This window comes from Ornithorhynchus anatinus, chromosome 8, assembly GCF_004115215.2.
Source record: "Ornithorhynchus anatinus isolate Pmale09 chromosome 8, mOrnAna1.pri.v4, whole genome shotgun sequence".
Lineage (NCBI taxonomy): Eukaryota > Metazoa > Chordata > Mammalia > Monotremata > Ornithorhynchidae > Ornithorhynchus > Ornithorhynchus anatinus.
In genome coordinates this window covers 32,852,577-32,869,942 of record NC_041735.1, presented here as the reverse complement: position 1 = coordinate 32,869,942, position 17,366 = coordinate 32,852,577, and the positions used below count along the sequence as shown (strand labels likewise).

Genomic DNA, 17,366 nt, shown 5'->3' with positions numbered 1-17,366 from the left:
GAAAGATTGAGCCTAATTCAATGCCTTCAATGCAAGTGTTTAAAATATAAATAATGAAATAATTCTCATGGAGATTTGGGAAGAGTTTAATTCTAGTGACCTGTTCTGGGACTACATTGCTTCTAGTGGGAGATGAATGAAACCTAAATTGGTTTGCCAAGTTCTTAGGGACTTGTGTTTACGTGAGTGAGACAGTCTATGGTGGGGAATTATGTGGAGGTTTGCCTGCCTCTCAGGGGTCAAGAGAGAGAAAGGGAGGAAAAGTCTTTTTATTTCTGAAAAATACCCAGTGTAGTGCCCCTCAGCCCAATCCCGTCCCCCTGATCAGCCTGGTGTCAGCTCCAGCAGAGACAACTCTGCAGCTCCAAAACCAGGAGGTTGATAGGGAGGTGACCCTTTGCTGAGAACTCTCCAAATCTGGGAGGCAGAAACCTGTGTTGAGTATCCAGCTGGGAGGCAGGAATAGGATGGAGAAAGGGACTCAGCATATGGCCAGCAGCAGGGAGCTATTTTACTACAGCTAATGAGTAGGGATACTGAGGCAGGAAGGGAAATTAATCTAATTTGTACAGGGGCTGGGGGTGTCTCATGGTCAGGGTGTGGGGGAATGGTCACTTCTAACAGTCAGGTTCCCTTCTGATACTGCTTTCCTGGTCCAGCTCTCGGTTGCCCCTCTGGCTTACAAAAAAGACAATCTTCTCTCCCTTCTGACCAGTCAGCAAGAATCAGCATGGCCTACTGAGAAGCAGCGTTGCCTAGTGAATAGAGCACAGGCCTGGAAGTCAGAAGGATTTGGAGTCTAATCCCAACTACATCATTTGCCATCTGGGTAACCTTGGGCAAATCATTTCATTTCTCTGGGGCTCAGTTCCCTCATCAGTAAAATGGATATTAAGACTGTGAGACTCATGTGTGACATGGACTGGATCCAGCCTGATTAGCTTGTATCTACCCCAATGCATAGAACAGTACCTAGAACATAGTAAGCACTTAATAAATACCATTTTTTTAAAAAAGGAGTCACTCACCAGGCTGCACTTCGATTCTGGACCTGAGTCACTCTCACCCCTCTGTGGTGGCTAGGTTGATATTTATAAGAAAGATTTCATGTCCTCTTCTCCCTCTAGGCCAGTGATTTTCTTGTCACTAGCAGGATCCTGACATTGTCAAGGGAGAGAAGGAGAGGCTTGTCCCTAGTGCCCAGAAACCGTTTGTGTCAGCCCATCATAGTAACAGGCCAGGAGCACCTGGGCCACAATTCTTTTCTCACTTTCTGGACCATTCCCTTTGAGATAATAACAATAATAATAACAAGAACAGTGACAACGGTGCTATTTGTTAAGCTCTTACTAAGTGCCAGGCAATGTATTCAACATTTGGAGAGTTGCAAGATCATCAGGTGGGACATAGTCCCTATCCTACATGGGGCTAACAATCTAAGTAGAAAGGATAACAGGTATCGATACTCCTTTTACAGATATGGAAATGGAGGCACAGGGAAATTAAATGCTTAAATTCACACGAGGAAAATGTCAGTGGCAGGATTAAACTCAAGCCATCTGCCTCTCAGTCTCAACTAAGCCACACTGCTCTGCAGACAGTAAGTGCTTAACATATACCATTGACTGGTTGATTGAGTGGGACACTTATAGTCAGTTGGGATAGCAGGTCTAGGAAACTGATTCTATATTTCCACACCCTGCAGACAAATGGATGTATTTCACTGCCACTGTTAATGTACTCATTGACTAATACTGATATAGATATTTGATATATATTTGTATATATATTATTCTATTCCTTATATAAATGTATAACCTCTCAAAGGAATGGAATAATATGGATTATATATTGCCTTTCAAAGGAAATGAGATATGAATATATTGAGACATATGTGACATTTATTATATTTAATAATTATATTATTATATTTATTATACATATATATGTGATGTATATGTTATATTGACATTTCTTTGACAGATAATGAGATAGAGCAGCATGAAGAAGTAACTTTCTTCCCATTCATGTATGAATGGGCGAGAGTTCTGATGAATGAACTATCTTTTCAACTCCACTGTGAGAAATCCCATCACTATGCCTTTGCACTGACTGTTTGCAGTGATCTTTTCCCTAGAATTCCTAATAATCAGAATGGTAATAATGGTATTTTAAAATACTTTCTATGTGGCATGTACTGCTCTAGGCCGTGGATACAAGAAAATACAAGTTAATGAGGTTGGACTGTTACAGGTTGGACTGTTACACAGTCTAAGATAAGGGAGAACAGGTAGCCTCATTAACCATTAGCCATTTGTCAGCTGTGTAACCTAGAGTAAGTCATTTAATTTCTCTTTGCTCCAGTTATCTCATCTGTAAAATGGGGATTAAGATTATGAGCCTCAGATGGGACAGGGACTGTGTCCAGTCTGATTAGCTTGTATCTACCCCAGTGTTTAGTACAGTGCCTGGCACATAGTAAATACATAACAAATACCACACATACACTCAAAAATATGCAGACCCGAGCTGAAGAGGGTGGACTCTTGCAAGCAGTACCTCGAGCCCGGGGGTGCCTAGGGACATCCCTGAACCAAGAACACTGAGTGGGAAGGGGGGCAGAGTTTTGTGCCACCCAGGTAGGCCTTCTTTGTCCCAGGCTTTGACAGCCTCTTCCTGGAGGTAACAGGGTTATCAGAAGCCAAAACTTCAGGGCTGGGGCTGTTCCATGCAGGCACCACCCTGCAAGAAGGGAGAATGATCACTAACGGAGGCAGAGTCCTGATGACGACTGCCATCCGGAAAGGCCTGGTGTCCACTCTTGAGATGGCCAATAAAGGACTGGCAGCAATTGAATTTGAGGGGGGCATTTTTAAGAAAGACATTTGTTATCGAGCGATAGCTTTCCTCAAGCAGCCCAGGTTAAAAAACAACAAAACTGTCAGAAAGAGGGAGTCTCAGTAATAGTAATAATAATGATGGTATTTGTTAAGCTCTTACTACGTGCCAAGCACTGTTCTAAGCGCTGGGGTAGACACAAGGTAATCAGGTTGTCCCACGTGGGGCTCCCAGTCTCAATCCCCATTCCACAGATGAGGGAACTGAGGCAAAGGGAAGTGAAGAGGCTTGCTCAAGGTCACATAGCAGAAAAGTGGCAGAGCCAGGATATGAATGATACAGAATAACATTCATCTGCTTTTAGCCCCCTTAGCTAGGCTTTGGCAGAGACAACACACAGAACTTACTATGTGTCGAGCACTGTTCTAAGCGCTGGAGGAGATACAAGGTGATCAGGTTGTCCTCGTGGGGCTCACAGTCTTAATCCCCATTTTAACAGATGAGGGAACTGAGGCCCAGAGAAGTCAAGTGCCTTCCCCAAGGTCACACGGCCGATCAGTGGCGGAGGCGGGATTAGAACACATGACCCCCAACTCCCGAGCCTGGCCTCTTTCCACTAGGCCATGCTGTTCAGTTATATTGTACTCTCCCAAGGGTTTAGTACAGTGCTCTGCACACAGTAAGCACTCAGTAAATATGACTGAATGAAAACCTACAGGATGTTGGAGAAGCAGCGTGATTTAGTGGATAATATATTGGCCTGGGAGTCAGAAGGACCTGCATTCAAATCCCGCCGTTGCCGCCTCTCTGTTCTGCCAACTCGGGCAAGTCGCTAAGTGGCATGGCCTAGTGGAAGGAGCCCGGGCTTGGGAGTCAGAGGTCATGGTTTCTAATTCCGCCTCCGCCACTGATCGGCCGTGTGACCTTGGGGAAGGCACTTGACTTCCCTGGGCCTCAGTTCCCTCATCTGTTAAAATGGGAATTAAGACTGTGAGCCCCACGTGGACAACCTGATCACCTTATATCTCCTCCAGCGCTTAGAACAGTGCTTGGCACATAGTAAGCGCTTAACAAATGTCATCATTATCATTATTAATATTAATGATGCTGTCATTATTATTAATTGTCACCATTATTATTTACTTAATGATGTCTTAATAATATCAATTAATGACACCTTCATTAATATCCATATTAATCAATGATACCACCATTATTATTAATACTAAGAAATTAATGTTTTCATAATTATTCAATTAATTAATGATACACAGTTATCAATCTTAATTAATCATGCCCTTATTATTTAATTAATTAATATCACCATCATTAGTCTTAATCAATGATGCCCATGTTACTACTAATTAGGATTAATAACGATAATAATAATAATGATGGTATTTGTTAAACGCTTACTATGTGCCAAGCACTGTTCTAAGCGCTGGGGTAGATACAAGGTCATCAAGTTGTCCCACGTGGGTCTCACAGTCTTCATCCCCATTTTAACAGATGAGGTCACAGAGGCCCAGAGAAGTGAAGTGACATGCCCAAAATCACACATCCGATCAGTGGTGGAGGTAGGATTAGAACCGATTACCTCCATCTCCTAAGCCCAGGCTCCTTCCGCTAGGCCATGCTGCTTCTAAGCCTGTGATTAAGAGTGTGAGCCCCACGTGGGACAACCTGATTACCTTGTGTGTACCCCAGTGCTTAGAACAGTGCTTGGCACATAGTACGTGCTTAACAAATGCCATCAATTTGATTATCATTAACTTTAATTAATTAATGATACCATTATTATTTAATCAATTGATTGATGATGGCATCATTACAATTAAGTAATGATGTCATCATTATAATTAATGGCTCCATAATCATTTACTTGATTAATGATGTCATCATTATTATTAATCTTTATTGATTAATGATGTTATTCAATCACTGATACAATCACCATCATTATTAATATTAATGATGATATTGTTGTTTAATTAATAATGCCATTATTAATCTTAATTAATGATGTCATCATTATTAATCTGTATTAATCAATTAAGATTAATAATAATAATGGTATTTGTTAAGCCCTTACTATGTGCCAAGCACTGATCTAAGCGCTGGGGGAGTTACAAGATTATCAGGTTATCCCACATGGGGCTCACAGTCTTCGTCCCCATTTTAACAGATGAGGTAACTGAGGCACAGAGAAGTTAAGTGACTTGCCCAAAATCACACAGCTGACAAGTGACAGAGCCAGAATTAGAACACACGATCTCTGACTCTCAAGCCCATGCTCTTTTCACTGAGCCACGCTGCATAATTGGTATGCATGTGAATAGATCCATCCATCCACTTCGGCAACTTAGTTTCAGTTTCTCAGTTCCCACCTCTATAAAATGGTAACAATAATCATACCTGAGTCCTACCTGGCAGAGATCTTGTGAGGTGTAAATGAAAACAACTACTGTATGGTGCTTTTGTAGTAAAAGCACTAAATAGAACCCAGGTAAGTACTTAGTACAGTGATCTGCACCCAGTAAGTGCTCAATAGCTTCCATTGATTGAGTTTTTCAGGGCAGGAGTTCCGCAATGCATTGGATCTCCATTCCAAATCTTTTCACTCATATGATCCCTTTTGAGTCCAAAGTGACATGGAAATTTTTGTCCAATCTCTATCTTATGGGCATCTCCAAATTCGATGGCTCATTAGGGGGAAGTATCAATTCACAGATATTTGATCTGGGTAATTGGAACTGTCCAAAGGTCTTGTGCCTGCTCCAGTGGAGAGCTAAAATGTCTATAGGTGCACTGTGACTCACTCAGCAGAAAACCCAACATGGACATGAAGTGCACTTTGCCCAGACTAGTGTTTTCTATTTTGGCCATCGAAAGATGTTAAATGAGCATTTAGTTTCAGCACTAAATAAACTAAACCGAGTGCTTAGTTTCCACAAGAAGTAATCTTGGAATTGACTGGCTCTTGGAGAAAAAATTCGATTGTCAGGTGGAAAGGCAACAATGATTTGTCTCCTCTAAACAATACTGATGACTGATTTTCAAACAGAAACAGTTAAGTCCTCTGTGAGGTATTGAAGCTGATTCATCTCTGGAGTGTTGCCATAGTCAGCTCTATAAATCCTCATTATTTTAAGCAATGGACTGGGGTCTTGACTCCTCAAATAATTGCTGATCAGTCAGGCCCAGGGCAACAGGGACACCCAATTGCTGAATTTCAAAGCCTTCATTTCTATGTGTTTATTACATCCAATCCTATCTTCTACCCAAACCCAGAGATCATCACTAGAGAGCTTCCGAAGATTAAGGAAAATAATGAGGACTTGCCTGCAGATGTGAATGACAGCCCCGAAAAAGTGGGAGAGTGTTCTTTTAAAATAAAAACTGCAGCAGAAAAGTTATAGACTGAGATTGACACAATTTTGGGAGTGGCATGAGTGGGAGGGGTCTAGAGGGGATCAGATGGAGAAGTGAGGTAATGCAGAGAAATGATTTCATTGCCCATCCAATGGAGAAGCTGGCACATACAGAAATCTGTCAAAAAAGAAATGCATAAGATTTAAACAGTTCTATATTCATGCTAGAAGCCTAAGAAAATAAAATGAGGGAATGGGAATGGCTGGCAACTAATGAGAAACTTGATATAATTGGCATCCCTGAGACTTGATGAAGGGAGAGATTTAATCAGTGGTATTTATTGAGCACTTAGTGTGTGCAGAGCACTTTACTAAGCACTTGGGGAAACCCAAAGGGATCCAGGTTTTCCACGCTATAAACATTAGAGGGGAGTTGGGGTGGATGTGAGGTAATGGTGTGACCCTTTATGAGAGTAGCAAGATATATGGAGACAGCAGAAACATATTACTGGGAATTTCTGTGGGTCTCAACTCCAACCCTATGATGAGAATTGTCTCAGGACTGTCCTGTAGATCATCTGACCAGGATGACAAAAGTGAGCAAGATAAGTAAGCATAATTGAAGAAATTATGAAACATGAGAACATAGCATAAACTATGTTGTGCTGTCCTCTCCCATGGGCTTAGAACAACTGATCTTCACCCAGGAAGTGCTTAATAAATTTCATGGATAGATAACAAGATAAGAAGTTTTCCAAATGAGAATTCAGTATTGTACTCTCCCAACCACCTAGTACAGTGTTCTGCATACAGTAAGTGCTCAATACATGTCATTAATTGAAAAATGACTTTTTCAAAGTAGCTAGTCCTTTAATTAATCAGTCAGCATTTAATGACCACCTATTGCATTTAGAGCACTTTATACATTATACATGAATCAGTAACACACGTGTGCATATCTGTGTGTCTGTGTGTGTGTATGTTACTGTCTGCCTCCCACTCCAGACTGTAAGCTCGTTCTGGACAGGGAACATGTCTGCTAATTATTTTGTAGTGTACTCTCTTAAATGCTTAGTATAATACTCTACACATAGTAAGAAGTCAATAAGTATCATTGACTGCTTAATATCAAGCATGCGGGAGAGTACACTAGAGTTAAAGGATCCCTGCTCTCCAGGAGGTCACACTTTTTATCTTCCTAGGAAATAATCTTTACTGGATTTAGCTCTGAAATGAGGACAAGTTCTCCCATAGGAAGGTTATGTGGGCAGGGCAGGTACACACCAAGTGTGCAGCTTTGTAAACTATAAGTCCAACAGATAAAAAACTTTTGGGGAAACTTTGTAGTTTAGATTCTTCAAATTAAAACACTGGAAGTTAGATGCAACTCATGCATTTTGCTCTTTATTCATTCATTTTTCTGTTTTGCTTCTGTTTCATTATTTTGTAGATCTGCCTATGTCTTCACTCTTTTCTTGATGCACACATACACAGTCGAGTCAAACAGCTAGAAAGAGGGGTGTACTAAGTGTTCATAGAATGCAGAACACTGTGCTAAGCACTTGAGAGAGTACCATGTAACAGAGTTGAGAGGTATGTTCTGTGCCCCCAAGGAACTTACAGGGCAGAGGGAGAGGCAGACACTAAAATATATTATGGATATGTATGTAAATGCTGTGGGGCTGAGGATGGGGTGAATAAAGGGTACAAATCAAGGGGAAAGGTGATGCATGAGGAAGAGGGAATAGGGGAAATGAGGGATTCATAGGGGAAGGTCCCTTGGAGCATATGTGATTTTTAATAAGATTTTGAAGGTGGGGAGGGTAATCGTCTGTTGGTTATGGCTCCTGCTCTGACCTTTTTAGATGTTGGAAAATAATTCCATGGCATCTGGAATTCTGAAGTCTTCTTGAGCCTCTCAAAGTCTGGGGGCACCCTCTCAATCATGTAATGGAATTTATCAAGCCCTCACTGTGTGTAGGGCACTGTCCCATGCTGTTAGGAGAGCTTACCCTTTCCTCTTAATTTTTTAAGGGTATTTGGCCAGCGCTCACTCTGTGCCAGGCACTGTATTAACCGCTGGGGTAGAAATGAGCCAATTAGGTTGGACGCAGTACCTGTCCCACATGGAGTCTTAATCCCCATTTTACAGAGGAAGTAACTGAGGCACAGAGATGAGAAGTGCTTACCTAAATTCAGACAGCAGGCAAGCGGCAGAGCTTGGATTAGAACCCAGAGCCTCTGAATCCCAGGCCTGTGCTCTTTCCACTAGGTCAGGCTCCTTCTCTGCAGCAATAGTAATAATGATAATAATATCCAAAAAGGAATCAGTGTTATAGTAAACACTCCTTATAGACTTTATCTCCAAGGCAACAACAATAACAACTACAAAAAAAACCCAAGGCTGGACTGATCCCAAAGTAACCTGTTGTCAGTTCTGTCTGAATAGCGGTCATATAGTTATAATAATGTTGGTATTTGTTAAGCGCTTACTATGTGCTGAGCACTGTTTTAAACGCTGGGGTAGATACAGGGTAATCAAGTTGTCCCACTTAAGGCTCACAGTGTTAATCCCCATTTTATAGATGAGGTAACTGAGGCACAGAGAAGTTAAATGACTTGCCCACAGTCCCACAGCTGACAAGTGGCAGAGCCGAGATTCGAACCCACGATCTCTACTCCCAAGCCCGTGTTCTTTCCACTGAGCTACGCTGTCATATCATAAAGGAACAGTACAGAATTCATAACCCTATGGAATCTGAGGTAGATGTAAAGGAATTACTTCCAAGCTTCAGAAAAATCCTTTCCCAAGTCTCTTTCTGCTCACAAAATGACTACAAATTTGGTTAGTAGTATATGTTTGTTATGTTATCCTGTCAATCTGTGACAGAGATAATAAATAGCTTCTAAAGAATCCAGCTTTGAAAGTGCAAAACAGAGGAGTCAGGTCCACATTCAGGAACAGTTAAAAGCAGCATGTCTCAGTGGAAAAAGCACGGGCTTGGGAGTTAGAGGTCAGGGGTTCTAATCCCAGCTCGGCCACTTGTCAGCTGTGTGACTTTGGGCAAGTCGCTTAACTTCTCTGTGCCTCAGTTACCTCATCTGTAAAATGGGGATTAAGACTGTGAGCCCCACGTGGGACAACCTGATCACCTTGTATCACCCCCAGTGCTTAGAACAGTGCTTTGCACATAGTAAGCACTTAACAAATGCCATCATTATCATTATTATTATTATTATTCTCTGTGCCTCAGCATCCTCATCTGTAAAACGGGGATTAACACTGTGAGCCCCACGTGGGACAACTTGATCACCTTGTATCCCCCCCAGCGCTTAGAACAGTGCTTTGCACATAGTAAGCGCTTTACAAATACCATCGTTATTATTATTATTATTATCATACACCCCCCCAAAATCATCATGGGATTTGGGACAAAATAATCTACTTTAGAGGCGACAAAGGTGATGGGAGAATGAGTTGACCGAGGGAATAGAAATATGGGAGCATGATGGATCGCCAACATTTGGCAATTTTTCCATCCACTTTATTGAAAAAAGACAAAGTCAGCGTCCATTTTGGGACCTTTTGCTCCACATGACAAGCGCCATACTATTTTTCTTGGATCTTCTGAGAAGCCAGGAATAGTACTGTTGAGTGCAAAAAATTATAAATTCCGTCTCAGCAACCCAAGACGAAGGTTTTTGTGTTTTTTTTTAATTGCAGTACTTAATGAAGATCTATAGGGAGGAGAAAGTCATTTGCCCTAAAAGCAGAGCCCACCTCATCCTGAAAAGTGAGAGTGGTAGCCACTTATAGTCTGTGGTGGGAGTGGTAGGCGTGGTGTCCGTTCATACCAACGGCAGAATCCAATTAAGTGTGGCTCCAGTTTTCTCAACTGACAAGGTGTGGCTTAAATTGACGAGAGGAGAAGGGTGCCCCTGAAGCATGATTTAGGAAAACCAAGTAAACTAATGCAAATGGAGGCTGAAAACAAAATGGAGTTAGGCAGATTAAGAGTTGGTTTCCACATTTTACCCTTTGGTGCCTCACTGGTATAAACACAGAAAATTCCAGAGTTTCCAAATTCCAAATTCCAGCTGTTTCTGGGTGGTGACCCTACCTAGGCCGTTTTCCTCCTCATGATCGCCAGCTGACCCGATCTCTTGCTTCAGGGAGTAGTTGAGTGGATGGGACCCTTTGGTTTGATGAGGGAGGCACGCTTTAGGGCTCTCCACATGAGTCTTAGGATCTCTTTATCTCTGGCTGTTTCTTTGTCCTGCTGTTTCTTGAGGACTTGTGGAAACTATCCCTTCCAGCCTACTTACATTAGCAAACTTCTGCATGCATTTACAGCAATACTTTAAAGTGTAAACAACAACAAGAAGAAAAAAATGGTCATTAGGAGAATGAGGATTCCCATACTTAGGAACTGGAGTTTGCTCTTAGCCCAGCCCTTCACACTAGGGAAAGAATTTGTGATATTAGTCCAACAGGTCTTCCCCATCTTGGGAGATTTCACATACTTCCTGTAGTCCCTGGGCTAACTGAGATAGCCCCACTCACAGAGCTGAAAGACTGCTAGAGTTATCAGGGATGTACATACAACCTTGTGCACTAAGAACATCACAGACCCCCACCTTGAGTGACAAGCAGCATGTCTAAAACTATACTGTTCTGTAAGGCAACCGGGCAAGTGGCCCATATTCCTCTGCTTAATAGGTTGAGGACTTTTGCTTGTTTGGTGAAGAAATGTCTCTGTTAACTTTGCAAAGCCAATTATGCCATCGATATCTCTACCCAATAAGGTCAAAAGTCTTTGGTTGCCACAAACCCAGGACAATTCTGGGAGTGAGTGATCTGGGGCCAGGTACTCTCCCTGTCAGACAGAGATAGCAGACCCCACCAATGACCGGGGCCTCTATTAGGGATTCATTAGAAGCTTTACAGGACCCAAGGAATATTGGTAACCCCAGGGTTACCCTGCTGGCCCCAGGGTTACCCTGCTGGGTATCAATTTCCCAATAGTTCTGTGGCTCCTCAAAAGAGTCACTATTATTTGAGAAGCATCGTGGCTCAGTGGAAAGAGCACGGGCTTTGGAGTCAGAGGTCATGGGTTCGAATCCCAGCTCTGCCACTTGTCAACTGTGTGACTGTGGGCAAGTCACTTCACTTCTCTGTGCCTCAGCTTGGGGGGGGTGGTATTTGTGTGCGCAGGGTGTGCCTCCTTCCCTCGCGCTCCGAGGCGCGGAAACAGGAGGGCGGGAAGAGGAGGGCGGGAATGGGGCGGGGCTGCGGGGCGGTGCGATACACTGTGCAGCGTCCAGTCGGGGCCCGCTCCGGCCGGGGCCTCTGCACTGGACGCCGTGGCCATGTCCAAGGTAAAGGGGTCCGGGACCCCCAGGCCGTCGGGGGCCGGGGATGGGACCAAGGCGTCTGGAGGCCCGGAGAAGCGCCCTTCGGGTAGACGGCCGTTCCGTCGTGGCGGAGCCAGCGGCTCCTCAACGCCGTCTTTGGCCGGCCGCCCCTCGGGGGGCTTCCTGAGACGGGTGCTGAAGATGCTGTCGTCGATGGTCCACTACAGGACCCAAGGCTCGCCCCTGGCCGAACCGGCCCGCCCACCGGACTCTGGCACCTGTCCCCCGGGCCCGGAGGCCCAAGAGGACCCAGCCCCGGTGGACCCAGTGGACCCGGCCCTGGAGGACCCGGTGGACCTGGCTCCAGTGGACCCGGTGGACCTGGATGCAGTGGACCCGGCCCCGGAGGACCCGATGGACCTGGCCCCGGCTGGGCTATGCCCGCTGCAACAGCAGCAGCAGCCCATGGTGTCAACCGTGCCTCCCCCTGTACCCCCCGTTGATCTCCTGCGACGGCCCGTTGGGGTGTTAGTGACCCCACCCGTCCCCTTGTCCCCACAGCCCCCCGCCGACATTCTGCAAAGAGCCTGCGGTGGCCAGCCACCTGTGCCCGGCGTAGCGGGCCTGCAGAACCTTGGCAACACGTGCTTCATCAATGCAACCCTCCAGTGCCTCAGCAACACCGACCTGTTGGCCGAGTACCTGGCACTGGAGTGGTATCAGATTCCCGAGCCGCCGCCCGTCGAGCCCGCTGACCCGGATGAAGGCCTGCCGGGCAACACACAGGCCAGGGGCGAGGTCACCGACCGGCTGGCGCACCTCGTGCGGGCGCTGTGGACTCTTGAATACACCCCCCAGCAGAGCAAGGACTTCAAGAGCGTTGTCACCAAGAACGCCATCCAGTTCCGGGGGAGCTATCAGCACGACGCCCAGGAGTTTTTGCTGTGGCTTCTGGACCGTGTGCACGAAGACCTCAGTGAGAGTGGGAAACCCATTCGTCGCCCCCCGCCGGAGCCCGGGGAGCTTCCAGTCAGTAGCACTTTGGTACAAGAGCTCTTTCAGGCCCAGTACAGGTCTTCCTTGACCTGTCCCCATTGCCAGAAACAGAGCAACACCTTTGACCCTTTCCTCTGCATCTCTCTACCAATTCCCCTGCCCCATACAAGGCCCCTGTACATTACTGTGGTCTCTCAGGGGAAGTGGTCTCATTGCAAGAGGATCGGTGTGGCAGTACCTCTGACTGGGACGGTGGCCAGACTGCGAGAGGCGGTGTCCAAGGGAACCAATATCCCCACTGACAGGATTGTGTTAGTAGAGATGTACTACAATGGGTTCCATCGTTCCTTCTGTGACACGGATGATCTGGAGATGGTACAAGAGACCGATTGCATTTTTGCCTTTGAGGCTCCTGATCTACTGAGACCCGAAGGACTACTCACTCAGAGGGGATTGCTCTTAAGCAGTAATCCGGACAATTGGGAAAATGCTGCCGATCACCATAGAATGCCTTCCCACCTGCGAATGGCGACAGGTCTAGGACAGTTGGCCCTGGCCTCCACAAGAGCAGCAACCGAGAAGATCATTCTGCTGGTGTGTAACCGAGTTTATAACGGGCAGAAGGGCAAGAGATTTGGACTACCCTTTGTGCTGCACCTAGAGAAGACTTTAGCCTGGGATCGTCTTCAGAAGGCGATACTGGAGAAGACGCAGTGTTACTCGAGGCCGACAGTTTCCACCCAGGTCTGGCCCTTCAGTTTGTGGGTGGTCAGTGCTGTGGGAATAGCGTACCTGCTACCCCATGACGAGCAGCCCCTCTGCCAGCCGGCCATAGAAAGGGTGTCGAGGTCGTGTGGACATGCTGGCTCTGCTTACGTGAAACTGATTGTAGAATGGGACAGAGAGACAAAAGATTACCTCTTTCCAAATACTGAAGATGAACATGTTCTGGATGCAGAGAGCGTCTATCTGCAGAAGAAGCAACACAGCCAGCTTCAGATCTGCACTTTATCACAGTGTTTCCAGCTTTACACCCGAGAGGAGCAGCTTGCCCCAGACGATGCCTGGCGTTGTCCCCATTGCATGAAGCTTCAGCAGGGGCGCATAACTTTGAGTCTGTGGACTGTGCCTGATGTGCTTGTCGTACATCTAAAGAGATTTCAACAGGTAGGGGACAGGCTCATGAAGTTTCAGAACATGGTGAAGTTCCCTCTGACTGACTTAGACATGACACCTTACGTGGTAAAACGAGGCCAGAGTGGCCGGAGCCTACCACCTCAGTGGTCCCCATGGAGATGTCCTTCTAGGCTTGGGAGAGACCCTGAGGACTTCATATATGATCTCTATGCTGTGTGTAATCATCAGGGGACCTTGGAATGGGGACATTATACAGCCTACTGTAAGAACTCAGTGGACGGGCTATGGTACTGTTTTGATGACAGCCACGTGCAGCAGTTGTCTGAAGCTGAAGTCTGCAAACAGACGGCTTACATCCTCTTCTACCAGCGGCGGGCTGCCATCCCGTCATGGTCAGCCAACAGCTCAGTGGCGGGCTCCACCAGGTCTTCGCTGTGTCAACACTGGGTGAGCCGGCTCCCTGGGAGCAAACAGGCTAGCATCACCTCTGCAGCTTATTACCAAGGCGTGTCTCTGCCTTCTGTCGCGGAGTCAGTGGAGTTCACTGGTGAACGAAGCAAAGCTGTTGGTGGATTCTCTACTCGACCCTTCGTAAGAGGCTTTCAGCGCCAAAGCTCGTCCTCCAGATCCTCTGTCACCAGCCCTCCGGCCGTCAATGAGAACCATATGAAATTGTCTTGGTCACTGCCTGCTAAGCTGCAACTGTGTTCTAATGCTCCATACCGTTTCTCAGGGGAGTCTCCAGCTCACACCTCTTCCTCTACCTTGGAGAAGATATGCGAGGCCTCAGACAACAGGCTTTCCGGATCCTGCTTTGGAAGCTCGAGGAGTCTCTCCAGTGACGACGTGGATCCATGTGGCAGCCAGAGCTGGCAGGAGCCGAAGGGGAGAGGGCCTCCTGCTGTTACAGAAGGAGTATTTCGAGACAATTTGGCTGGCAGGAAATCTGTACCAAGACTGGTGGACACAAAGAGGATGACTTCAGGACCAGGGGACGGGGTACATCCTGTTTTGGATCCCTTTGATAGCAATAAGCAAATGGCTTATGTGGATCGGAAGGACTTTGTTGAGAACTCTCCCGTTAAACAGAGCAAACCGCCTGGCGGCCCCAGCTCATCCCTGAAGAATTCAGACAGCACAATCAAAAAGTCTCCTGGCTCCGAAGGAGTTCCTGAACCAGATGGAAGCTGGAGGAAAGGGTGGATGGTCTTGCCAAACCAAGCATCCTCTCATTCAAACACCCTCTCTACGACTAGTACTATTACTGCTTCTCCTCCTCCTCCTCCTCTCCCCTTAAAAAGCTGTCTGAAGACCTCTGGGAGCAAGGCCGATGCCATCCAGGCCAGTGGGAGCCACACATCTGCTGCCCCTCCACTGCCCAAGAAGCGGGTGGCATTCAACCTCCTAGACTCTGCATCATCAGCCGCTGATGAGAAGCAAAAGTTGGCCTCCGCCACGGCCCCCTTCCTCCCTCCCAAAAAATCCGCCCTGGGCTCTGTCCCAAGGGGTGCCTCCTGGGGCAGCAAGAGCAGCACTGCAGACCGAAGCCTCAGTAGAAAAGGCTCTTGGAGCCTTGGATCGAGCTTCGGATTGGACAAAGGCAGCTCCCTCTCCAACTCCAAACCCAATGCCCCTGGAGTCAACCAGTCTAGAGGAGGCAAGAACGGGGTGGGCAGACAGTATGTGAAGAGTTCTTTGCTGCCCAGCATCCGCGCTACCAACCCAGGTGCTACGTCAGACCTAAAGAAGGGCATAAAGAAGACAAGGGGCTTTCTTTTTTCAAATCTGCGCTGAGGCAGAAGGAGCCCTGGCAGTCCGCGGTTCTCGGCAAAACCACTGCTTTTGAAAAAGCCGAGTGGCAGTTCTGATGGATCTGTCTCTAGGAACCTGGAGGAATGACAGGCCTGAGAAGAGCAGCCAACTGCCATCTTCCCAGCCTCCCAGTGTCAACACTAAAGAGCAGGTTGTCTGTACAGATCCCGCCTCGGAAAAACATTTGCTGTGGTCCCGAAAGGCCGAGTCTTCCCAGCTAAAACCAGGAGCCCCTCTGTGAGATCAGGGCCTGGGATTTCAGAAAGCAGACTCAGAGCAGACTGCATAGCCTGATTTGAGCAGCCCTTTATCACCCCAAAGGCCAGAGCTCTTGACAGACAGAAACGGATCAGGGTTTTGCATCGGCTGGTGCTGCAGATCTGGTTGCGCTCTGCCGGGAAGCCTTGGACTACACCACCTTACGGCATGCGTGCCTCTGCCTGGCCTTCTCAAAAACCTCAGCATGGCATCCTCCATCCAGGGGTTTTACCTGCATAAAGAAGGACTCTATTCTCAGTCACCTTCCTGTGTTTTGGTTAATTTTTTCTTGTGATTCTGTTTTGTAAATTTGGTTCATGGGCCTAAAATCATGTGCATGTGCTTGCACACATGTGGAAAACTTAACTGCAAACTGTTAATAATAAGGGTGTTGGATAGTGGTATTTGCTAAGCACTTTCTGTGTTTCAAGCACGGTTCTAAAGCATTCTAAGGCACTGCCTTCTCTTTTTCTGCCATCAAGCCAAATGGTAGCCACAGGCAGAGCACTGAAACCAAGCTAACTGGATTAACCGTAGAACTTAACCTTGTTTATCCCATAGCACTTGAACATATTTTTCTCAAGTGACATGTGACTTTTGTCACAGGCTAGGGATTTGAAACCTGGGAACCAGTTAGACTGTGATTTGTATATTGTGTAGAGCTGTGAAATACTTTCTTGGTTCCAATCTGAGTTCCTCCTCATTGCCTTGTGGATTTCTTTCTTGTGCCATGAATGACAGAAAATGCTACAGTGTCAGTGGAGTTAGCGGGACTGTGGCTTCTTAGGCTCTCACCGCATTCTTCAAGCTTTTTCTAGGACAATGTTTGAACACTAACATGGCGTGGACTCGGCTAGAATAGGAATGGTGAGCATCTCTGTTGTTTTGTTGTCTGTTTCCCCATCCTAGGCTGTGAGCCCGTTGCTGGGTAGGGATTGTCTCTACCTGTTGCCGAATCGTACTCTCCAGTACTCAGTACAGTGCTCTACACACAGTAAGCGCTCAGTCAGTATGATCGAATGAATGAATCAATCAATCAATCCAGTGTCAAGCCATAGTTTTGCTAATCCTGTCAGGGGAACGCCTTAACTCATCTTGAGAAAACGTCTGTTATCGTTAGAACAAAACCAAAAACCCATCAGCCTGGGCATTTGAATAAAGGGAACCTGAATTCATTCATTCAGTCGTATCGATTGAGTGCTCACTGCATGCAGAGCATTATAGCGAGCACTTGGAAAGTACAATTCGGCAACAACTAGAGACAACTAGAGACAATCCCTACCCAACAACGGGCTCAGTCTAGAAATAGGGGGCATCCTGAGACAGACTGGATAGCCAGCTGCCTTATCTTGGGTGAAAACCAGAGCCATGTACTGGAGTCCACCTCCTCCTTTTTGTCTATATGGGCATGACCATGCACCAACTGGACGAGGAAAGGCAATACAGTGTTCGTGTTTGTATGTATTGGGAGTGCAAGGGGGAGGGGAGGAATAGGACAGTGGTTGGGGCCCACCCAATCTAATGAAGGAGTTTGGTAACAGTTTAACGCTAACCAGGATTTTACCTCCCTAGAGGCCGTTCTCTGAAGCATAGCCAAAT

At 46.4% G+C, this 17,366-nt stretch overlaps 1 protein-coding gene across 1 annotated transcript; it reads left to right on the top strand.

Annotated features, from left to right (window-relative positions):
• The first annotated feature begins 11,579 nt into the window (after positions 1–11,579).
• LOC114813881 (ubiquitin carboxyl-terminal hydrolase 31-like) lies at positions 11,580–16,632 on the top strand. The gene is given in 4 exon segments (XM_039912806.1): positions 11,580–15,444; positions 15,447–15,534; positions 15,536–15,593; positions 15,595–16,632. Coding segments are annotated over 4 exon segments (4,167 nt in total). The 3' UTR covers positions 15,751–16,632.
• Positions 16,633–17,366: the final 734 nt, after the last annotated feature.